Genomic DNA, 25,403 nt, shown 5'->3' with positions numbered 1-25,403 from the left:
TAATATTTGGATTTCTTTGTTTTTTATATTTTTAATTTATTTTTATTTTTTAATACATTTTATTGATTATGCTATTATAGTTGTCCTATTTTTTCTCTCCCCTATATTCCCCTCTGCCCTGCACCACTCCTCCCACCTGCATTCTCCCACCTTAGTTCATGTCCATAAGTCATATATGTAAGTTCTTTGGCTTCTCCATTTCCCATACTATTCTTGACCTCCCCCTGTCTATTTTTTAAAAGATTTTATTTATTTATTTTTAGACAGTGAAGAGAGAAGGGAGAAGGAGAGGGAGAGAAATATCAATGTGCTGCTGCCTCTCTTACGCCCCATACCAGGGAACTTGGCCTGCAACCCAGGCATGTGCCCTGACTGGGAATTAAACCAGTGACCCTTTGGTTTGCAGGCCAATGCTCAATCCACTGAGCCACACCAGCCAGAGCGCCCTGTCTATTTTGTACCTACCATTTATGCTTCTTATTCCCTGTACATTTTCCTCCATCTTCCCTCCTCCCCCTCCTAGCTGATAACTTTCATGTGATCTTCATTTCTGTGATTCTGTTCCTGTTCTAATTGTTTGCTTAGTTTGTTTTAGTTTTTGTTCTTAGGTTCAGTTGTTCATAGTTGTGAGTTTGTTGTCATTATACTGTTCATATTTTGATCATCTTCTTTTTCTTAGATAGGTCCCTTTAACATTTCATATGATAAGGGCTGGGTGATGATGAAACCCTTTAACTTCACCTTATCTGGGAAGTACTTTATCTGCCCTTCCATTCTAAATGATAACTTTGCTGGTTAGAGTAATCTTGAATGTAGGTCCTTGCCTTTCATGATTTGGAATACTTCTTTCCAGCCCCTTCTTGCCTGCAAGGTTTCTTGGGAGAAATCAGCTGATAGTCTTATGGGAACTCCTCTGTAGGTAACTGTCGTTTGCTGCTTTTAAGATTCTCTCCTTATCTTTAATCTTGAGTAGTGTAATTATGATGTGCCTTGGTGCGTGCTTCCTTGGGTCCAACTTCTTTGGGACTCTCTGAGCTTCTTGAACTTCCTGAAAGTCTGTTTCCTTTGCCAGATTGTAGAAGTTCTCCATTATTTTTTCAAATAAGTTTTCCATTTCTTGCTCTTCCTCTTCTCCCTCTGGCACCCCTATGATTCAGATGTTGAAATATTTAAAGTTGTTCTGGAGGTTTCTCAGCTTCTCCTCATTTTTTTGAATTTTTCTTTCTTCAGTTTGTTCTGGTTGAATGTTAATTTCTTTTTTGTGGTCCAAATCATTGATTTGAGCCCCAGTATCCTTCCCTTCACTGCTGGTTCCCCATACATTTTCCTTTATTTCACTTTGCATAGCCTTCACTTCTTCCTCTATTTTGCGACCTTACTCAACCATTTCTGTGAGCATCCTGATTATCAGTGTTTTGAACTATGCATCTGATAGGTTGGCCATCTCTTCATTGCTTAGTTCTATTTTTGGAGCTTTGATCTATTCTTTCATTTGGGCCATATTGTTTTGTTCAGCATGCCTGTTGTAGCAAGGGGCAGAGCCTTAGGTATTCACCAAGGTGGGGCAACCCATTTTGCTGTGTTGTGGTTCTGTCTGTGGGGGAGGGGTCTGAGAGGGAAGAATGCTGCTGCTTCAGCTCTCTGCTGGCTTTCAGTCACTTCACTCGCTACCCACAAGCAAATTGGGCCATCCTGATGCTGATTCCTGAATTGGTGGGTTTGTGTATGTTCTAAGATCCTGTGGGTCTCTCCAATGAACTCTCATATGAGGCTCATATGAGGCTCAGAGTTTCTCCTGCTGCCTCCACAAGTTTTTTCAGTCAGATTTTGAGGTTTTATTTCCCCGCACTGGAAACCTGGGTTACGTGGTCTGTCTCACTCCCCAGTTGTTCCTCCCAGTTTATCTGCACTCAGTCACCACCTCATCCAGTCTGCCAACGGCCACCTTGCCCCATGTCCTCTCTGCCACAGCTGCCCATCTCCATTCCTCCTTACAAATCTGAATGAATGCTTCTTTAACTCCTCAGTTGTTGGACTTCCATACAGTTTGATTTTCTGGCAGTTCTGATTATTTTTTGTTTTTAAACATGTTGTTGTCCTTCCTTTGGTTGTGCGAGGAGGCAAAGTATGTCTACCTATGCCTCCATCTTGGCTGGAAGCCCTTTAGGTTTCTTTGGATAAATACCCAGAAGAGAAGTTACTGGGTCCTTATTTGTCTATTGTTACAGCCTTTGTTTTCATGACTATTTTGTCTGGTACAAGTATTGCTGCAACAGCTTTTTTTTTTTTGTACCATTTTCATGAAATAACTTTTCTGTCCCTTTACTTTCAATCTGTGCATGCCTTTAGATATGAAGTGAGTCTCTAGTAAGCAACATATGTAAGAGTCTTCTTGTTTTCTTATCCATTCAGCCACCCTTTGTCTTTTGACTGAAGCATTTAATTCATTTACATTTAAAGTTATTGTTGATAGATATGTATTTATGGCCATTTTATTATTCATATTTTTATCTTCCTCTTAAAAATCCCTTGAACATTTCTTCTTATACTCATTTGATGTGATTAACTCTTTTAGCTTTTTCTTGTATCAGAAGCTCTTAATACATTCTTCAATTCTAAATGATAGCTGTGCTTGGTAGAGTAATCTTGGCTGTACATCTTTGCTTTTCATCACTTTGAACATTTTGTGTCAGTACCTTCTGGCCTGCAAAATGTCTGTTGAGAGAATAGCTTAGAGTTGTATGGGAGCTTTCTTTTAGGTGACTAACTACTTTCCTATGGCTGCTTTTAAGATTTTTGCTTTGTCTTTTAACCTTTTGCACTTTAATTGTGATGTGTCTTGATGTGGGCCTCTTTGGTTCATCTTGTTTGGGACTCTCTGTACTTCCCAGGCCTGTATGTCTATTTTCTTCACTAGTTTAGGAAAGTTTCAGCTCATTATTTTTTCATATAGGTTTTCAATTCCTTGCTCTCTCTCTTCTCTTTCTAGTTCCCCTATGATGTGAATGCTGGTATGCATGATGTTCTCCCAGTTAAAGTATCAGCATTTTGGGGGAGAATCTTTTTTGTTGTTGTTGTTCTGATTGGGTGTTTCCTGCAATCTATCTTCTAAATTGCTGATTTGATCTTCTGCTTCAGATACTGTTGATTTCCTCTAATGTTTTCTTCACTTCAGTTATTGTATTATTCATTTCTATTTTTTTAATGTTCCTATCCCCATTTTAATGTTTCCTATCTCTGTATTGAACTTCTCACTGAAATCATTGAACACCTTATAACCAGTGTTTTGAACTGTGGATCTGGTAGATTGCTTGTCTCCATTTTGTTTAGTTGTTTTTCTGGAGTTTTTTTTTTTTTTTCTTTCATTTGGGACATGTTTCTTTGTCTCCTCATTTTGGCTGCCTCCCTGTGTTTGTTTCTATGTATTTGGCAAAGCTGCTACATCTCCAGGCTTGGTAGAGTAGCCTTATGTAGTAGGTGTCCCTGGTCACCTGAACTGAGTGCTCCAAGTTTGTCCTTTGTGTGGGTTGTGTGCACTTTATGTTGTAGTTGAACCTTGATTACTCTTTGCACATAAACAGGAGGTATTGAACCCCAGATTTATTGGTTGTAAGTACTGGCCCTGACTATAGAAGGGGGAGAAGTTATTGTGCAGGGGCTGACCTTATGAAGTAGAATTTACTTTAGTGGGACTCTGGTACCTGCTGAGTTTGCCCTTTGGGTGAGTAGTATGTGGAGGTGGTTGAATGGTACTCTGGTGTGATATGAAGCTGGCTACCAGATGTTCGTTTGGGGCCTCTTGCAAAGCGTTGACATGTAGGCCAAGGTCAACTACTGCTTGTGCCCTTACCCTGGGCCACTTGGTATAAGCTACAAAGTGATCTGTAGATGGTTGCCACTTGTCCTGGACTTAGATATGCCTGGAGTAGGCTAAGCTGTAAACTGAGGCCAGCTGCCACTAGTACTAGGTTCGAGGCTTCTTAGCAAGAGGTACAGGTGTGAAGATGCCAGATGATGCTTATTTGAGATTTGTGAACTTTTGAGAGATTTTACAGAAATCCATAGCATGAGCTAAGACAGTCCATTTGTAAGCAAAAGCCTCTGGAAGCAGCTTGGGTGAGGCCAATAATCAGGTTGGGTGGGGTCTCAGGGTGGGACAAAATGTGTTAGTTATGTTGATGGAGAATTAGATTCGGTGCCTCCCTGTACAAACAGGCTGGATAAGCTTGGATCAACAAGTGAACAATGGTCTCTGACAGCACTTTTGTCTGGAAGAAAGTTGCCCCTCCAGTCCTTGCCCTAAAGCCAGAAAATTCAGTTCCTCCCCAGTGGTGTTGCTGGTGTTTTTCGAGCTGGCACCCCAGTGCTAGAGCTCACAGCCAGTGAATCCATTAGCCATAAGTCTCTGCTTGGACCCTTTAAAAGGAATGTGCGGGGCTCCAGAAGTCCTCCATCTTGCCCAACCCCAATCTCCACTGGTTTTTATAGCCAGAAGTTATGGGGACTTCTCTTCCCTGCACTGAGACCTCTCACTCCTCAGGGAGAACCTCTGCAGCTGAGATCTCTCTACTGATTTTTAAGCACCGCACGTGGGTGTAGGACCAGACCAGTCTGAGTTTCACCCCTCCTATCAGCCCTGATGTGGCTTCTTCTGTATATCCTTAGTTATAGAACATCCGTTCAGATAGACTTTCGGTGGTTGTTTTGCTTTAGTTGTAATTTTGATGTGGTCATGGGAGGAGGCAAGCACAATGTTTACCTACTTCGACATCTTGACCAGAAGCTTTCTTTTAGTAATTGTCTATCTCCTGACCCCCTCCTTCCTACTCCTTGGAGTTATAAATCCCCAACTTTTCCATATTGTATTTAGAGTTGAGTTCAATCTCTTTCTCCTATTGCAAAACCTTATTGCAGTAGTCTTCTGGATAAAGTCTTTCTTATTGTCTTTACCAAGTGTCAGGATAATTTTTTCTTTGACAGTATTCTCATGCAAAAACACAAAGTTGGACCTCTGCCTCATACCTATACAAAAATTCACACAAAATGGATTAAATTTATAAATGTAAGAGTTGAAATTGTAAAACTCTTAGAAGAAAGTATAGGTGTAGAACTTTATTACCTTGGATTAGGAAACAGTTTCTTAGATATGACACTAAAAGCATAAGAATAAATGAAAAAGTAGACAAATTGGACTTCATCAAAAATATAAAACACTTTTCCATCATAGGACACTACCAAGAAAGTGAAAAGACAACTCACAGAATGTAAGAAAAATATTTGCAAGTCATATATCTGATAAAGGTTTAGTACCCAAAACACAAAAATAACCCTTACAACTCAACAATAGGAAAGAAACAACCTAATTTAAAAATGGGCAAAGGATTTGAATAGACATTTTTGCAAAGAAGAAGTACAGATTACGAATTTGCACAGGAAAAGATGCTCAACATCATTAGCAGTCAGAAAAAATCAAAGCAAAGGCACAATTGATGCCACTTCACATCCACTAGGATAGCCATCATTAAAAATATAATGATAATAATAATAATAATAATAATAATAATAATGTGGCCCTGACCAGTGTGGCTCAGTGGTTTGGGTGTCCTCCTGTAAAGCAAAAAGTTGATGGTTCTATTCCTGGTCAGGGCACATCCTACCATCACTGGGATGTATGAGAGGTGACCGATTGATATTTCCCTATCACATTGCTGTTGTTCTCCCTCTCTTTATCCCCCCTTTCCCTCTCTCTAAAAATAAATAAATAAAATCTTTAAAATAATAATAATAATAATAATAATAATAATAATAATAAAGTACTGGCACAGATGTAAAGAAATTGGAACCCTCATACTTTGCCGGAGGTGGGGAAATGTAAAATGGTACAACTGCTGTGGAAAACAGTTTGGCAGTTCCTCAAAGAGTTAAACACAGAGTTAACAAAGAACTCAGCAATTCCACTCCTAGCTATACACCTAAGAGAAATGAAAACATATGTTCACACAAATACTTAGGCATAAATGTTAACAGAAGCATTATTTAAAACAACCAAAAAGTGGAAACAATCTACATGTCTATCAACTGATGAATGACTAAACAAAATGTTATATATCATACATGGAATATTATCAAGCCATAAAAAGGAATGAAGTACTATACATGTAACAATATGGATAAACTTTGAAAACATAATGCTAAGTGAAAGAAGCCAGACACAAAAGGCCTCATATTGTATGATTCCAGTTAAATGAAATGTCCAGAATAGGTAAATTCATAGAGGCAGAAAATACATTGGTTGTTGCCAGAAATGAGTAAAGTGAAAATTGGAAGTTATAGGGTTTCTTTTTGGGGTGAAAGAAATGTTCTGTAATTAGATGGTGGTGATAGTTGCACAAGATTTTGAATATAATAAAAGCCACTGAATTGTTCGCTTCAAAATGGTAAAAATGGTAAATTTTATTTTGCATGAATTTTATCTTAAAAAATAATAAACCCATTACATATTATACTTTCACAGAAACAACTATATTTTCCAAGACCAAAATAATTAGAAGAATGGCATAGTTTTACATTTTTCCAAGTTTCTTTGATGTCTGAGCTAATAGAAAATAGCTGCATTCTCATATCTGCTTTTTTCCCAGTCTATCTTCTATTTTTTTTTTTTTGAAAAATTACTAGTATTAGAGAACTAGGGTATCGTAGAGACTTCTGGCTAAGATGGAGGTATAGGTAGACACATTGTGCCTCCTTGCACAACCTAAAGAAGGACAATGACAAATTTAAAAACAAAAAGAACTGACAGAAAATCAAACTGTAGGGAAGTCTGACAGCCAAGGAGTTAAAGAAGAAATATTCATCCAGACCGGTAGGAGGGGCGGAAACACACAGCTGGATGGAGAGAACTCATGGCAAGGCAGTGGCTTGTAGACTGGGTGGCCCCAAACTCATGTGCAGATAAACCTGGAGAAACACCTAGGGAGTGAGACAGACCGCACAACCCAGGGTTCCAGTGCAGGGAAATAAAGCCTCAAAGCTTCTGACTGTGGGGCTCTAAAGCCTCTAAAACATGTGGGGGTTGAGATGGCAGTGGGAGAAACTCCCAGCCTCACAAGAGAGTTCATTGGAGAGACCCACAGGGTCCTAGAGTGTATATAAACCCACCTACCTGGGAATTAGCACCAGAACAGCCCAATTTGATTGTGGGTAGCCAGGGAAGTGACTGAAAACCCACAGAGAGCACAGCAAGTGGCACTGCTCCCTTTTGGACCCCTCGCCCACATACAGCATCACAATGCAGCCACATGGGTTTCTCTGCCCTGGTGAACAACTAAGGCTCCGCCCCTTACTATGTAACAAGCCCACTGAGACAAAAAAAAAAAAAAATGACCCCAAATGAAAAAACAGTTCAAAGCTCCAGAAAAAATACAACTAAGTGACAAAGAGAGAGCCAATCTATCAGACACACAGTTCAAAACACTGGTTATCAGGATGCTCCAGGAACTTACTGAGTACTTCAACAGCATAAAAAAGACCCAGGCAGCAGTGAAGGTTGCATTATGTGAAATAAAGAAAAATGTACAGGGACCAACAGTGTTGTGTTCTGTTCAACCAGAACAGAATGAAGAAACTAGAATTCAAAAAAATGAGGAGAAGCTTAGGAACTTCCAGGACAACTTTAAATGTTCCAACATTCAAATCATAGGGGTGTCAGGAGAAGAGGAAGAGCAAGAAATGAAAAACTTATGTGAAAAAATAATGGAGAACTTCTACAATCTGGCAAAGGAAATAGACTTTCAGGAAGTCCAAGAAGCTCAGAGAGTCCCAAAGAAGTTGGACCCAAGAAAGCATGCACCAAGGCACATCATAATTACACTACCCAAGATTAAAGATAAGGAGAAAATCTTAAAAGCAGCAAACGACAGTTATCTACAGAGGAGTTCCCATAAGACTATCAGCTGATTTCTCCCAAGAAACCTTGCAGGCAAGAAGGGGCTGGAAAGAAGTATTCCAAATCATGAAAGGCAAGGACCTACATTCAAGATTACTCTAACCAGCAAAGTTATCATTTAGAATGGAAGGGCAGATAAAGTACTTCCCAGATAAGGTGAAGTTAAAGGGTTTCATCATCACCCAGCCCTTATCATATGAAATGTTAAAGGGACCTATCTAAGAAAAAGAAGATGATCAAAATATGAACAGTATAATGACAACAAACTCACAACTATGAACAACTGAACCTAAGAACAAAAACTAAAACAAACTAAGCAAACAACTAGAACAGGAACAGAATCTCAGAAATGGAGATCACATGGAGGGTCATCAGCGGGGGAGGGGAGGGGGAGGGGAAGAAGGAACACAGAATAAGGAATAAACAAAAATGATAGATAGAAAATAGACAGTGGGAGGTTAAGAATAGTATAGGAAATATAGAAGGTAAAGAACCTATATGTATGACCCATGGACATGAACTAAAGGTGGGGAATAGGGGTGGGAGGGGGTGTGCAGGTTGGAGGCAAATAAAGGGGGGTAAATGGACAACTGTAATACTGTAATCAATATAATATATTTTTAAAAAGAGAACTAAACTGATACGTATTAATATTCCAGCTTTACATTTACATGACAAAGATAAACATGAGCCAAAAAAGAAATCCCAACAGGGAAAAACTTATAAAAATACATATGGATCTCAGCATTAACAGCTGAACAGATAAAGGAATTAAAATGGCTTAATTTAAAAATCACAACTGAGCTGTAGCTGGTGTGGCCCAGTGGATTAGGTGTGGTCCTGCAAACTGAAAGGTCACTCGTTAGATTTCTGGTCAGGGCACATGCTTGGATTACTGGCCAGGCACCTGTTTGGGGGCAAGCAAGAAGCAACTTATTGATGTTTCTCTCACATGATATTTCTCTCTCACATTGACGTTTCTCTCCCCCTTTCTCTAAAAATAAATAAAATCTTTTTAAAAGTAATCATGAGTGGATGATAAAGTGCATAGAAACTTAAAATTTAAAAACTATTTAAAACCTGGAATTGCTGACTGTTCAGAAACTACACAGCTGGATCATGGATGGTGGTGAATAGCAGAAAGTGATTATGGATGAATCTGCATTGTTCTAGCTCCTCCCCACGCAACATGTATCCCAAAGATTGCCTGATATTCATTAGGTATTGAGCCAGGCTAATTCTGGTAGCAGATCCAGTGATGGTAGCCGGCCTATCAGCACATCCCTTTAACTGGGTTGCAATTTTGACCTGCAACCCAGGCATCAGACGGATCTTATTGTGGTGCCTTGACATGGATTATGCAGCCAATCAAATCATTTGGAATGATGAGTTCATGAGAAATAGTCTGAGCGGATGCATCCAAACTCCAATAGCTTTTCACCTGTAGAGAACTGGTTTCGATGCTATTGAATTTGGTGTTGCCATGCATCATGAGAAAATGAGACTGTTGCATTACCAACTGGTGCAGCTTGGTCAAATCTGGCTGTGGAATAGAATACTGTCCTTGAATGGTATAGGCCTTTAGAGGTGGTCCTTCCAGATCAGGGTTGAGGCACAGGGACAGGGTAGTACGGAGAAAGCTCACGCTGTCGCTGCCTGTCCTGCCTGCACCTGTCCTGGCCACCTGCAAAATGACCAGGGAACTGGATGGCTATGGGATGGTCATGCAATAGTGATGGCCCACTCAGTTGATATGTGGAGCATATCCACTGCCACCTGGACCTGGGCCCCTGTAATTGCTATGTCCTTGACATGGCAACCACCTTTGTCAATGAGAGAGACACACTGACTAGCAGGACCACCAGCCTCAGGGTGACTGGGGATCTACTGGCAACTGTGCTATTGGCCATGGAACTGCTGATGTCCTCTTCCAGGTTGTCAATGATCATAGCAAAGGCTCAAAAGATGGCATTGGAAGGTCTAGTCAAAGTTATAATTCTTTCAGGACAACTTCCTTAAGAGATGTTGCACCATTCTACTTGGGTATCTTCTTAAATGACTCTCCTTTCTGATGATACTGTCAGCTCCTTTTCCATGCATAAGAAGCCAGGTGGTGAGAGTGATGTTTAATACACCTTCAATCACACTGGTGTCTATGATGAGCAGTGTTCTGGGGAGCTGGACTTAGGGTGGTTAAGTCTTTGGTTATTGGTTGGGGGGCAGGGAATGAATGAAAGCCAAAAGCTGCAGGCGGGAGGGGTAGAAAGGAGGGGGTGGGGTGAAGGTGGGGCAAACAATAGGATCAGGAAGGAAGGGGAGGGAGCCCCCTGTGTTGGTGAAGGAGGAAGGGGAAGGTGGAAGAGGAGGAGGAGGAGGAAGATGCAGGGAAAGAGCTCCAGTTCTCACCTTGGGGTGGATGGCTGGAGAGGGCACAGGCTGCAGCACAGGCTGGAGAAGCCACTGTTGCCTCCGCTGGCCTGGGCTCATATCTGCTTTTGCATTCAATCTGTTGCTGTATGCTGTTTTTTTTTAATTTATATTTTATTTTTATTTTTAAAGTATATTTTATTGATTATGGTGTTACAGTCATCTGAATATTTTTCCCTTTACCCCCTTTGCACAGTACCTCCCTTCTCTCCAGCAATGCCCTCTCTTCCCCCTTCCCTGCCTTAATTCGCATCCATGGGTCACATGCGTGTTTTGGCTTCTGCCTTTCCTATACGATTCTTAATGTTGCCCTATTTTTTTTTTACCAATTATGCTTCTTGATCCATACAATATTTCCCCCTTTCTCCCCCTCCCCCCTCCCAGCTGATAATCTTCCAAATGATCCCCATACCTATAATTCTGTACTTGTTCTGTTTTTTTGCTTAGTTTGGTTTTTTGTTTGTTTGTTTTTATTTTTTACATTCAGTTATTGATAGTTGTGAATTTGTTGTCATTCTAATGTTCATAGTTTTCCTCTTCTTCCTTTTCTTAAGTAAGTCCCTTTACATTTCATGTAGTAATGGCTTGGTGATGATGAACTCCTTTAGTTTTACCTTGTTGGGAAGCACTTTATCTGTCCTTCCATTCTAAATGATAGCTGGGTAGAATAATATAGGTTGTAGATCCCTGCTTTTCATGACTTCGAATACTTCTTTCCAGCCCCTTCTTGCCTGCAAGATTTCTTTTGAGAAATCAACTGACAGTCCTATGGGAACTCTATTACAGGTAACTCTCTGCTTTTCTCTTACCACTTTTAAGATTTCCTGTTTATCTTTAACCTTTGGCATTTTAACTATGATGTGTCTTGGTGTAGTCCTCTTTGGGTCCAATTTGATTGATACTCTCTGTTTTTCCTGGACTTGCATATCTATTTCCTTCATCAAATTAGGGAAGTTTTATTTGTTTTTCAAATAGATTTCCAATTTCTTGCTTTTTCTCTTCTCCTCTGGCACCCCTATGATGTGAATGTTGGGCCTCTTGAAGTCCCAGAAGCTGTTTATACTACCCTCTTTTTTTTATTTTTTGTTCTGTTCTGATTCATTGTTTTTTGCTTCATTATGTTCCAATCATTGATTTGATTCTTGGCTTCATCCACTCTACTGTTGTTCCCCTTTAAATTGTTCTTTATTTCAATTAGTGTATGCTTCATTTCTTACTAGATCTTTTCTATGCTGCTGAGGTCCTCACTAAGTTCCATGAGCATCCTTATAACCAGTGTTTTGAACTCTGCATCCGATAGATTGCTTATCTTTATTTCTTTTTCTGGAGTATTGATCTGTTCTTTCATTTGGGCCATGTTTCTTTGTCTCCTTATTTTGGCAGCCTCCCTGTGTTTGTTTCTATGAGTTAGGCAGAGTTGCTTTGATTCTGTGTCTTGGTAGTGTGCCCTAATTTAGTAAGTGTCCTGTAGGGTCCAGTGGCACAGCCTCCTCTATTACCCAAACTGGGCATTCAAGATGCACCCTTCATGTGGGCTGAGTACACCGTCCTACTTGCACTGGTTGCCAAACAACAGCCTTGGTTGCTTTTGGTAGATCAATGGGAATGATTTACCCAGGCTAGTCAACTGCAACAATTGGCTGTGACCACTGACCACCAACCTGTGTCCTCCTTGGAGGATCACTTGTACAGGAGCAGGGTGGTTGTCCTCCAATGTGTTCTGTAACTGTCAACTGGGTACACTGGCCCTGGGGTTTCCCAGGTGGTGCAGACCAAGGTCAGCCCCAACCTGTGTTTTGCCTGTGAGTTATAAAGCAATCTAAGATGGCTGCTAATTGTGCTGGGTTTGGAGTTTCCCAGGTGAAGCCAAGCTGTGAAACTAATCAGGCTGCTCCTAGTGCCTGGCCTGGATTTCACTGGACACAGCTATTGTTTGTTTGAGAGGATTTAGGAAGTTGTGAAGCATGAGCCAAGACCAGCCATTCATATGAAAGAGAAGCTTGGGTCAGCCCATATGATGGGTGAGGTAGAGTCTCTGTGGATCTCCAAGGCAGGTCAAATAGTGTTAGCCAGGTTGATGGAGTCTCAATAATGACATCAGACTGCCGGCTCTGTGGCTCTGTGCGGGGGGGGTGGCTCAGAACAGGTACAATGGCATCTACTCACTTTGAGGCCAGATACTTCAGCCTCTCCCAGAATGCCACTGGTGCCTTTCAAGATGTTGGAGCTGAGAAGGAGTGAATCTGAGTAAGTGAGTCCATGTGTGGATTTTTAAAGAGGAATTGCTCAGGGATACACAAGTTTCTTCCACCAACTCAGTCCCTGCTGGTTTTTGCAGACAGAAGTTGTGGGAACTTATATGCCTGGCACTGGAACCCTGAGTTGGGGGGGGGGGGGTCTGGTGTGGGGCTGGGACTCCTCACTCCTAGGATTTCACTCCTGAATTTTTATACACCACACATGGGTGAGACCAGCCCATTCTGCATCTGTACCTCTCCTACTGGTCTCAATGGATGTGGTTTCTTTAGTTCCATAGTTGTCAAACTTCTATTGAACTTGATTTCTGAAGGGTCTGGGAGATAGTTGTTCTTCTGTAGTTGTAATTTTGATGTGGTTGTGCGAAGAGGCAAGCCATGTTTGCCTAAGCTGTCATCTTGACTGGTAGCCCCACTGTATGCTGTTTCATTGAAGATTAGAAAGACTGTGGCCTTAAATAAATGTGGTTGGACAATAGAACTTCACCTACTAGAATATATAAAATTGGATTTTTAAAAAAATACTGTCCTTCTAATATAATATTATTATCTAATATAAATTCTAATATAGTAATAAAATATATTATTTTTATCTACTTGCATGTATTTAAAATTGTTTTCATTTATTGATTTTTTGGGGGAGAGAAAAACAAACATCAATTTGTCATTCCACTTATTTATGCATTCATTGGTTGATTCTTGTGCATGCCCTTACTGGAAATGGAACCCCCAACCTTGGCATATCAGAACGATGCTCTAATCTACTAAGCTACCTAGCCAGGGACTATATGCACGTATTTTTAAAAGTCAAGGTTGCTCATGCACTCACACCAACTAAGAATCTTTCTTTGACCTCTGTTTTTGTTGTTGTTTTGTTGCTTTCTTCAGGAGGCAATTCCTCTGATTCACTATCTTCACCCCCAGCCCCAATCCCTCCACAGGCCATCCCTTTGGCACATATTGGCTTATTCTCTGTATCCATGGGTCTGTTTCTGTTTTGTTTACTTATTAGTTCTGTTTTTTAATATTTTCAATATAAGTGAAATTTGACTATGTAAAATGTAAAAGACTGAGCATAGAAAATGTTGATGAAAATGTGGAGCTTCATAGCGCTCATACTCTTGCTGGAGAGACTGTAAATTGGTACAACTACTTTGGAAAACAAGTTGGTAGTCTCTTTTTACTTATTGATTTTTTAAAAAGATTTTATTTATTTATTTTTAGAGAGGGGAAGCGAGGGAGAGAGAGAGAGAAACATCAATGTTTGGTTGCCTCTCATGTGGCCCTCACTGGGGACCTGGCCTGCAATGCAAGCATGTGCCCTGACTGGGAATCGAACCTGCGATGCTTTAGTTCACAGCCCATGCTCAATCCACTGAGCTATGCCAGCCAGGGCTACTTATTGATTTTTTTGAGGCAGAGAGGAAAATAGAGAGAGAGAAAGATGGATTTGGTCAATTCTTATATGTGTCCTGATGAGGGATCAAACCCATAACCTTGGTTTACAGGACTATGCTCTAATCAATTGAGCGATATAGCCAGGCTGTCTTAAAATCTGAACCCATACCTACCATATGACCCAGTGATTGTACTATGTATTTACCAAAGAGAAATACAAGTGCATATATATATAAAGTCTTTTACACAGCTATACAAAGCAGCTTTATTTGTAATAGCCCCAAAGTGGAAACAACCCAAGTACCCTTCTATAGGTGAATCAATATAAAAAGTGTGATACATCCATACAATGTAATTTTACTGTGCAATAAAGAGGAATCTCAAAAACAAGTGCTAGCAAGGTTGTGGAAAAAAGGGAATCGTAGTGCACTGTTGGTGGGAACGCAGACTGGTGCAGCCACTGTAGAAAACAGTATGGAATTTCCTCAGAAAACTAAAAATGGAACTGCCTTTTGAGCTGGCAGTTCCATTGCCAGGATTATATTGTAAGAACCCTGAAGCACCAATTCAAAAGAACCTATGCACCCCAATGTTCATAGCAGCATTATTTACAATAGCCAAGTGCTGGAAATAGCCTAAGTGCCCATCAGTAAATGAGTGGATGAAACAACTGTGGTGCATTTACACAATGGAATACTATGCAGCCAAAAGAAAGAAGGAACTCCTATCCTTCATGACAGCATGGCTGGAAGTGGAGAGTATTATGCTAAGTGAAATAAGCCAGGTGGTGAAAGACAAATACCATATGATCTCACCTATAAGTGTAAATTAATGAACAAAACAAACAAACTAGTAAAATAGAACCAGAAATATAGAAATAAAGAACAAACTGACAGTGACCAGATGGGAGTAGGGAGGTAGATAATGGGGGAAAGAAGGGAAAGGGTCAAGTCCAGGAACATGTATAAAGGACCCTTCAACAAGGACAAGGGGAGGGGAGGATTGAATGTAGGACAGTTGTGGAGGGTTGGACAGGGGAGAGTAATGGGGGGAAATGGGGACAACTGTAATTGAACAACAGTAAAAAAAATTTTTTAAGGGAATTATGCTGAGGGAATGAAGCCAGATCAGAAAAGAATACATATGCTATGATTTTATTTTTAAGACATTTTAGAAAATGAAAACTAATCTATAGAAAGTAAATCAGTGGTTGCTTAGGGATGAGAATGTGCAGAAAGATTGGGAAGGAAGGATTATTAAAGGGCAGGAGGAAACTTTTGGGGGTGATGGATATGTTTATCATCTTTGTTATGGTAATATGTCAAACCTTATCAAATTATTCACTTTAATATGCAGAGTTTATTTATGTATATCAATTTTACCTTTATATAACTGTTACAAAATAAATAAGTATATAAGTCACATTAAAAATCAACCAAATATACACAAAGATTTTGTTTAGATCCTATTTCCAATCATTTGGAAAAAAAAAAGAAGCTTAAGACAATGGGGAACAATTGAATACAAACTGGATATTGGATAATGTTAAGGAATTATTACTATTTTTCTTTGTAATTATGGGATTGTTATATTTAAAAGAGTCAAAACTCTTACAGATACATACTGAAGTATTTATGGATGAAATTAAATGGTATTTGCTGAATTAGGGGAAGTGATGGGTATGTTTAAAGCAAGATTGGCCAAATATTACTAATAGTGAATTTAAATGATGGTTATATGGGGGTTTGTTATACTATTCTTTCTTATGTGTAAATTTTTGTTGTTTGGTTTTTTAAAAAGAAGGTTTATATTGTAATGCGCCAAAAGAATGCAGTGGGCTAAATGGCTTCTAATCTTCCTGTCTGAGAAAACATACCTTTTCTATTAAGTGATGATCTATCATAAACTACCTGCTTCTCACTAGAAGCAAAAATCAAAGTCTGAAAGACACTTGGGTTTTTTTGACCAATTACTCATAAGCCTCTCTTTTTAAAAAAAACCTTTTTTTATTGTTCTTCTAGTAAACTTTTCTGCCTTTTCCCCCACCCCTCCCATGACCCCAGTCCTCCCCCTCCCTCCCCTGTTTCCACCCCACCTTGTTATTGTCCATGTGTCCTTTATAGTTGTTCCTGCAAACCCTTCACCCTTTGCCCCTATAATCCCCTCCCCTCTCGTCACTGTCAGTCTGCTCTTATAAGTCTCTCTTTTGATATATTGTTGGAAGCTTTGCTTAAAAAATAAAAATATAAAAGAACCAGCGGCTTAAGATAAAAGTGTTGTTTAAAAAATTTCTTTCCTTTTAACTCACCCCAAAATCTCACAGAAATGACCTGTCACTGGAGACGATGTTTCTTATCATTACTTTGAAATTCAAACAAAGCAAATTATGTATTTATTGTGACTGAAGGATAGAAAGGTGATATGATCTTTTCTGACGAGATACACATTTTCAAAAAGAAAAAGGAAAAAACTGAGCCAAGTGGGAACTGTCTTCTGGGGGCAATCACAGGATAAGTAATTATGTCAAAGTATTACTTTCAAAAAGTTAGAGAACTCATACAAAGAGAGAATGAACACACAGCCAAGTTTTTTTTTTCCAACTCACTAGTGAGGGGACAAATAGAATAGTAAGGCTGACTCAAAGAGCACTTGAAGAACCGGATATTAATGGGCCCTTCAACAAGGAATTTTAAGTAAGAGTGTTTACCTTTCACCTGAATGAATCTCCAGAAAATTATAGCGTGAAAAAGTCAATCCTAAGTGATTACACAGTTTATGATTCTCTTATATAATATACTTAAAGATGTACAGAAATGGAGAACAAATTAATGGCTGGCAGGGTTTAAGATGTAGGTGAGGTCTTGAGGAAAGTGGGTGTGACTGTAAAATGGCTAACTGAGGGATCCTAGTGGTGATGGAAATTCTCTGTATTTTGACTCTACCAAATAATATCCTGGGTGTGATATTGTACTATAGTCTTGCAAGACGTTGTTGTGGTAGGTAGTTAGACATGAGCAGAGCAAAGACAATGGGGCAGGTACAGAAAGTCCAGGGGCCTAGCAAGGGGCAAAACTGTGAAAACAAGGACCCCACCTTAATGGTAACCTTTTCTCCCTTAACACATCATTGGTCATGCTGTTAAGACCCTCCCTTGACCTTTCTTTCCCTGGCATGTTGCTAGTCACGTGGGTTAGACCCCCTTAAAGGGGAACTAACAAGAGGTCTGGAGAATAGCCCTTAAGTATTAAGCCTTCAGGAGAGTGAGGTTCTGACCCACATCAAATACATCTAGGCCTCAGCTGTGTTTCAGCTCCAGGCCCAGAAAAGCAGCAAAACCAGACAAGCAGTGCCATGGCTGACATCAGAGCCAGCTATGTTGACTAATGACCTTCTGCCCTGGCACCTACCATTCAGTGGAAACTACAACCCTAAAAGGACACACTTGGAAAGCTGATGAATATTCTATAGAGCCCCTCCCCTGGGACCTCTCCTAAAATCCCCACCCTTAAACGTCTTTAGGACAGAGGACCCAGTGTGCTGTCCCTCTCCAAAGCATGCAGGAGCCTTTTCCAACCCTTTCCTCTTCCCTTCAAGTGCATTACCTTTACCCTCACCCTTTTCTCACCTAAGCTCTAAGGGCCTCTTCTTTTACTTCTGAGCTGTTGCCTGAGCCTATTTGTTTTACAACTCACTTCTCCTACCTCTGTGACTTTCTAAATAAACTTTCTTGTATAGTTTGAATTTGACTCTGAATTCTTTCTTAGCCAGAACTCAAGTGCTAAGGTTGCTGAATAAAGGTTTGGTCTAACTCCACTAGTCTAACACTTGGTACCATTATCACCACCACTGGGTAAAGAGTACAGTGTCTTTCTGTTTTATTTCTTAAAACTAAACGTAAATCTATAATAATCTCAAAATTAAACATTTAATTTAAAAGAAAAAGATTGTTCTGTTAGATACAAATATGGTTAATATCATATGACAATAAAACCATAACTTTAGTGTTATATTTCTGCCAGAAAAGTTATTTTTATCTCTACTGGAGAAAAAACTCTACAAGTTAATGTGAATTTATAAAATGTAGGTTTTTCTCAATATTGAGACAATCAAAGGTACTTCTCCTAGAATGAGGTCTGCAGACTGGGTGTTAGCCAGCCACATTTAGCTATTGGCCATTAGGTTGTAGCTCATGAGTTAAAAATAGCTTTTATATTTTTTAATAATTGTAATTAAACAAAAATCTGATATTTGCTATTTGGTTCTTTACAGAAAAAAAGTGAGCTGATCCCTGGACCCTAAATTATTAAAAAATACTTTGATGGGCCTATTAAACAGTGCTTCAGAGGGACATGCTGCTGTCTCTTTGCCTTATTTCTGTGTTTTGGACAATATTTTTAAACAATTAAAACTGAAATCCTGGCCAGTGTGGCTTACTTCATTGGAGCATCATCTCCTAACCAAAAAGTTGTGGGTTTGATTCTGGGCACATTCCTAGGTTGCAGGTTTGATTCCCACTAGAGTCCAGAAGTGTATAATCCCCATTCCAGACACATTTGGGAGGCAACCAACTGATGCTTCTCTCTCACCTCAATGTTTCTCTCTCTCCATTCCTCTCTCTCATCCTCTCTTAATAAAAGCAATGAAAAACAAAATGTTTTGGGGTGAGGGTAAAAAAATATATGTATTTAAAAAATTAGAAATGAATATATAAGACTTCCAGTCAAGATGGCAGCACAGACAGACATTACTCACCTCTTCGCATAATCACATCAAAATTACAACTAAAATATACAAAAACCATCACTCAGAACTATCAGAAATTGAGTTAAATGGAAGTCTAACAACTATGGAATTAAAGAAACCATATCTATCCAGAGTAGTAGGAGGAGAGCAGACATGGAATGGGCTGGTCTCTCACCCACGTATGATGGATAAAAATTCAGGAGGGATATCTCAGGAGCAAGGAGTCCCAGCCCCACAGCAGGACACCTAGGCCAGGATTCCAGTGCTAGGAGTATAAGTTCCCACAATTTCTGGCTGCAAAAACCAGCGGGGATTGAGCCATTGGAGGAAACTAGCCCTGGCTGGTGTGGCTCAGTGGACTGAGCATCAGACTGCAAACAAAAGGGTAGCCAGTTCAATTCCCAGTCAGGGTACATGCCTGAGTTGTGGGCCAAGTCCTCAATATGGGGCATGTGAGAGGCAACCACACATTGATGTTTCTTTCCTTCTCTTTCTCTTTCCCTTCCCCTCTCTCTAAAAATGAATAAATAAAATATGTAAAAAATAAACAAACAAACAAATAAATAAATTTTGGCACCCAAAGCAGTTCCTCTTAAAGAACCCACACAGGGACTTAGCTATTCAGACTCAATCCCTCTGAACTTCAGCACCAGGGTAACAGCTTGAAAGGCATCAGTAGCATTCAGAAAGAAACTGATGTGTCTGGCATCAAGGTGAGCAGGGGCCATTGTCTGTTTCCTAAGCCCTTCCCCCACAGAGCTGGCAAGCTGGTGCCATATCTGAGACTCCATCAACCTGGCTAATACTCTTTGACCTGCCTTGGAGATCTCCAGAGACTCCAGACGAAACTGAGAATCAAATCAATGATTTGGAACAGAAGAAAGCAAATACCAACCAATCAGAACAACAAGAAGAAAAGAGAATCCAAAAAAATTTTTTAAATGAGGATGGTATACGCAGCATCTGGGACAACTTCAGGTATTCCAACATTTGTATCCTAGGGGGTGCTAGAAATAGAAAAGAAAGAGTAAAAAATTGGAAATCTATTAGAAAAACCAATGAAAGAAAACTTCCCTAATTTGTTGAGCAAAATAGACATGCAAGTTTAGGAAGTACAGAGTCCCAAACAAGATGGATGCAAAGAGGCCCACTCTAAGACACATCATAATGAAAATGTCAAAGGTTAAAGATAAAGAGAGAATCTGAAAAGAAGCAAAAGAAAAGAAGTTAGTTATGTACAGGGAAATTCCCATAAGACTGTCAGCTGATTCTCAAATGAAATATTGCAGGTTAGAAGGGACTAGCAAAAAATATTGAAAGTCATGAAAAACAGGGACCTACAGCCAAGATTGCTCTACCCAGCAGAGCTATCATTTAGAATGGAAGGGCAGATGAAGGGCTTCCCAGAAAGAAAAAACTAAAGGAGTTCATTATCACCAAACCATTATTATATGAAATGCTAAAGGGACTTATTTAACAAAAAGAAGATCAAAACTATGAACAATAAAATGGCAACAAATACATAGCTATTAACAATTGAATCTAAAAAATAAACTAAGCAACAAGAAGAACACAGAGAGAATCATGGATATGGAGAGTGTTTTGATAGTTGCCAGATGGGAGGTGGGTATGAAGGAATGGATGAAGAGATGAGGGGATTAAGAAGTACAAATAGATAGTAACAGAATGACAATGGGGATGTAAAGTACAGTATATGTAATGGAGTAGCCAAAGAACTTATATACACAACCCATGGACATGAACAATGGTGTGGGGATTATCTGAGGGAGTGGAGGGTCCTGGTTGGAGGGGAGTAAAGGAGGAAATATCAGGACAACTGTAATAGCATAAGCAATAACATATAATTTAAAAAATTTAAAAAGAACTGAAAATATTATAAACCAAGTTGCATTCCTCCTTCACAATGACATTGTGATTTCTAAGGAGTATATTGATTATATATACTTTTGGTCATGTTAAAGAATGACCACAGACCCAAAATAGCATCACTTGTGCTAAAAGCTCATGATAGCAAACCTAGATTTAATAACTGATCTAAGTACAGTTTCAACCTCTCTCATAAGCACAAATCTGAATCAACCAGTTTGGGGTATTCTGCTCCAGATCCAGTAAGGTAATCTGTCATATAGGCCATTTCTATCACCCATGGAAAAAGAGGCAATCTACACCCTTTCTCTACTTTTCCCCCAAAGAATAAATGTCCCAATAGGGACTTATTTTGTTAATGGTTCCCTTGCTCCACCCTTCTTCATGAAAAATCAAAAACAAAAACAAAAGTCCTTCCATTTTGGACAATTCAGAGTGCCCTTCTAGTTGCTAGGTGGGATGCTTTCTGATTCATAAATTGCTTAAGAAAGCCAATTAGGTCTTCAAATTTACTCAGTTAAAATTTGTTTTTTGGACAGGATTCAGATGATCAAAAATATATTTTATATTTATATTTGGTCTTCCAGTTCCTGACTCAAGGCTCTCAAACTTTGAATTTTCTGTGTTGAGAGTGATAAAGTCTTTTATTATGTGAGTGAGGTGACTGGGAAGCACCTGAGTATTAGGATGGCTGGTGACACAAGCTGTTAAAGAATTCACAAAGGGTTCTGGCCAAGATGGAGGTATAGGTAGATATGCTTCATCTCCTTGCACAACCAAAAGAAGGAAACAACCAATTTAAAAACAAAAAACAAGTAGAACTTCCAGAAAGTGGAACTGTATGGAAGTCTGACAACCAAGCAATTAAAGAAGAAACATTCATTCAGACTGGTAGGAGCATCAGAAACAGGCAACTGTGGTGGAGAGGACATGTGGCAAGGTGGTGGCTGGCAGACAGGGTGGTCCCATATTTCTGTGTGAAAAAACTGTGAGGAAAAATGGGAGTGAGACAGACTACACAAACCAGGGTTACAGTGTGGGCAAAACACAGTCTCAGAACCCTTGGCTGTAAAAACCTGTGGGGGTGGTGATAGTGGAAGAAACTGCCAGTCTCTTGAAATTGGGGTGAGAGCTGAGCAAGTGGCATTATTTCCTCTCTGACCCCTCCCCCACATACAGGGCCACAGTGCAGCCAAAGTGTGTTACCCTGCCCAGGTGAATACCTAAGGCTCTGCCCTTTACCATGTAATAGCTCTACCAAGACAAAAAATGTGGCTGAAATGAAAGAACAGATCGAAACTCCAGAAAAAGAACTAAGCGATGAAGAGATAGCCAACCTATCAGATGCATAGTTCAAAACACTGGTAATCAAATGCTCACAGAAATTACTGAATATGGTAAAAAAATAGAGGAAGAAGTGAAAGCTATGCAAAGTGAAATAAAGAAAAATACAGTGACAGGAAGGAAACCAGGACTCAAATCAATGATGTGGACCAGAAGGAAGAAATAAACAACCAAACAGAACAGAATGAAGTAACAAGAATTCAAAAAAATGAGGAGAGGCTGAGAAACCTCTAGGACAACTTTAAACCTTCCAACAACTGAATCATATGGGTACCAGAAAAAGAAGAGGAAGAGCAAGAAATTGAAAACCTATTTGAAAAAATAATGAAAGAAAACTTCTCTCGTCTGGAGAAGGAAATAGACATATAATTCCAGGAAGCTCATAGAGTCCCAAAGAAGTTGGGCCCAAGGAGGAACACACAAAGGCACATCATAATTACAGTAGCCAGGTTATTGTAGGTCCTACACCTACAATAGGTGTAGGGAATTAGGAAGGGAATAAGCCAGGAAAACCAGGACCAGATATTGGCCTTAAAATCCCACCAGTCAAATCCTCCTGATGCAGCAGCTGAGGGGTGGTGTGAAATGGTAGCATTGAGGATGCCCCTTTACCCCAGTAATCAAACAGGTTTTGGAAGGAAGAGGTGCTAGTGAGTGGATCAGAGTAGAGCAAGAAGCCCCCATATCTTATAAACTATAATCAGCTGACCTTCCTCATCAAGAGTCACCTGAGGCTCCTCTAGTGTGATGATGAGATGGTTGGTGGGGGTTATGAGAGGCTTTGGACACCATCAACTTTTGGAGTCACTAGGTTTCCTTCAGAGCCTAGAACACTCACCTTTTCAATGGCCTTCCCTCTTCCAGAGGGTGAACAGTTCTGGAGGTATTTGAGCTTAATTTTCTGTAGTCACTCCATTCCAGTATCCTCCTTGCCTGTAGGAATAGCCCTACCCCTTTGTTGTCCTTGCAGTCGTGGGGGGGGGGGGGCTGGTGACCTTGAGTTGGCATAGAGTTTAAAGCTGTGGCTGACAAGTGAGTCTTTTGTTCCTATCTGTTGGCTTTGTGCTCTCCTTCTGCCCTGTCTTGATTATTAAAGACATTGAAAAGTGTTTCTAGCAGCCAGTCACTGGGGGTCTGGGGTCCCAAGGCTAGTTTTTGTAGCATTTTCCTGATGTCTGTAGTTGCCTGCTAGAAAAAAAGCATCCCCAGAAGTGTGTGGCCCTCAGAAGACTCAGGGTCAATGTGTGTGCACTTTTGTAGAGTTTCAGTTAATTGCCCCTAAGAAAAGGTAGAATTTTTATTCTCTCCCTCTTGTCTTTCATGTGTCCCAGTTTGATAGACCCAGTTAAGATCCTGATTTGAGACTGCATTCCCCCTGGTTGATATGTGCCTTGGAAGAAAACTAGAAAAATTAGGACTTAATTCAGTTTGTGGGTGACAACTTAGCATTGTGATTTCCAATGAGATACAATTTTTATCTCTAAAATTTAACCCTCATTTTTTATTAAAGAGCCTGCATTAAGTCCAGTTTCAATTTGGCCTGATTATTTGCATGAACACAACAAGAATGGTAATTGATCATATAGGCTTTTTCATATCTGATTTGCTGGAATTTCACAAGGATCCTTGACTGAACTTTACTTAGCCCTTCAGGGCACAGTTGCCATCTGGCTTTGCTTGCAATACTATAGGTTTGGGTGGATTCCTCAAGTTTTTGAGGTCCCCAAAATGTCTTCAGTTTCCTTCCTTGCCATCTTTCAGGAAAGAAATATTTCTCCCTTAGCTAGAAAGACTGCCATGAATCACATGACAAAGCAAGGCACCAGGCTATTTCTTCAAGGGGCTCTTATTGGCTTCAAAAGCCAATCTTAATTCCTCAAAGCTTTCTGGTGACATCCAGAGTCCAGGCATGACTCTTTCGATCATAACATTCCAAACAAAGACTGGGTTATTAAAGCCACATTCGGAAACTGTTGCTACTATAAACATAACAGATTCCTATTAGATTTATGCAAACAAATGTATTGCCATGAAAATAATACTCACTGATTAAGAGCTGCTGAATTCTGGAGAGATTAGGTAGGGTGAAAAATATAAATGTTTTAATATTGCTTATGAAGGTATAACATGGAATTGCTTTAGGAAAAAACACCAAGTTTCCTTATAGCTAGAAAACAAAATGATTTAAAATTAGCAATATTTTGAAAAAAGTCATAAGAATAATAATTATCCTCAGTAAGTTCACTTAGTCCCATATAACCAATTTTGTTTGTCTTGGTTACTTGCCATATTTCCATGAATCCAGTTATTCTTTTCCTTTTTTGGTTGTCAAATGATCTTTAATTGAAAATTTTCCTTTGTAGTTCTTAACTAGCTGGGCATTCCACCACACCACTGTTCATGTCATCTATGATGTCATAAGGGTGGCAGCCATTGACACTGCAGCCCACAGACTGGGCAGCCCCCAGGATCTCTTCAATGGTTCCAGAGAGTTCTCTAGCTAAAGACTGGTGCCACATCTGTCGGGCAGTGTTGATGATCTCATGAAAAGTGATATTTCCATTGTGCTTAATGCTTTTTTGCTTCTTTCAGACTATGGTGGTTCTTTGAGGGCTTTTATGATCAGGGCAGAGGCAGAAGGCACTACCTCAGTCTGGGTCTGTCTGCTCTGAATGGTCAGTTTCACTGTAATACTCAGACCCTTCCAGTCACTGGTTGCTTTGACGATGTCATCACCAACCTTTTTTGGAGACAGGCCCAGGGGGCCGAACTTGGGGGCCAGGGCAGACTTGGCACTGACTTCACCTCCAATGCACCTCAGGTAAACAACTTTTATCTCATTGGGGTTGAACTTCAGAGGCATGGTGGAGACAGCTGGTGTGGGATGAGCCTGGATTCCGGAGGACCAAAGAAAGTTGAACCTTAGCTTCCTCTGAGCTGAAAGCAGAAAGAAATCCAGTTATTCTTTAGGGTTCTATAAATCTTCATTTATTTCAAAGATATGACCTACTTAGATACCTGTAATTTAGAGTAAGTCAGATTTTTTTATGAACTTTTCCAAAGACAATATATTTGCAAATACATTAGATTAAAACGACTGTTTATAAATAACAAATAAAATGACATGGTTACAGGTTTGATTGAAATACAATTGATAAAGAACTTTGTTTCTTTGTAAAATATAATATTTCAAGGTAACAATTTGTTGGTAAGTAATAATTACTATGAAATGATATAAAAGAACAATATAGAGCCTGTATTTTTAGATTTAACACACAATCTCAATATATATAAAAAACCAAGCAGTACTCAAGGTTTTCAAATGCTTGCTGTACATGACTTATCAGAAGTGTGTATTGAGCATTGAAAACAATTCATAAATTCCCAATTTGTGGGTCACAAAT

General features: G+C 39.7%; 1 protein-coding gene and 1 pseudogene across 1 annotated transcript; both read right to left on the bottom strand.

The window, feature by feature from the left end:
- Positions 1–2,139: 2,139 nt before the first annotated feature.
- LOC123811970 lies at positions 2,140–10,132 on the bottom strand (annotated as a pseudogene).
- A 14,233-nt stretch (positions 10,133–24,365) lies between these two features.
- LOC123811964 (60S ribosomal protein L12-like) lies at positions 24,366–24,937 on the bottom strand. Its single transcript, XM_045828512.1, is given in 2 exon segments — positions 24,366–24,589; positions 24,592–24,937. Coding segments are annotated over 2 exon segments (495 nt in total). The 5' UTR covers positions 24,863–24,937.
- Between the last annotated feature and the right edge of the window lie 466 nt (positions 24,938–25,403).

This window comes from Phyllostomus hastatus, unplaced genomic scaffold (genome assembly GCF_019186645.2).
Source record: "Phyllostomus hastatus isolate PE091 unplaced genomic scaffold, TTU_PhHast_1.1 phas_scaffold_78, whole genome shotgun sequence".
Classification (NCBI taxonomy): Eukaryota; Metazoa; Chordata; class Mammalia; order Chiroptera; family Phyllostomidae; genus Phyllostomus; species Phyllostomus hastatus.
This window is presented reverse-complemented; position numbering and strand designations above follow the sequence as displayed.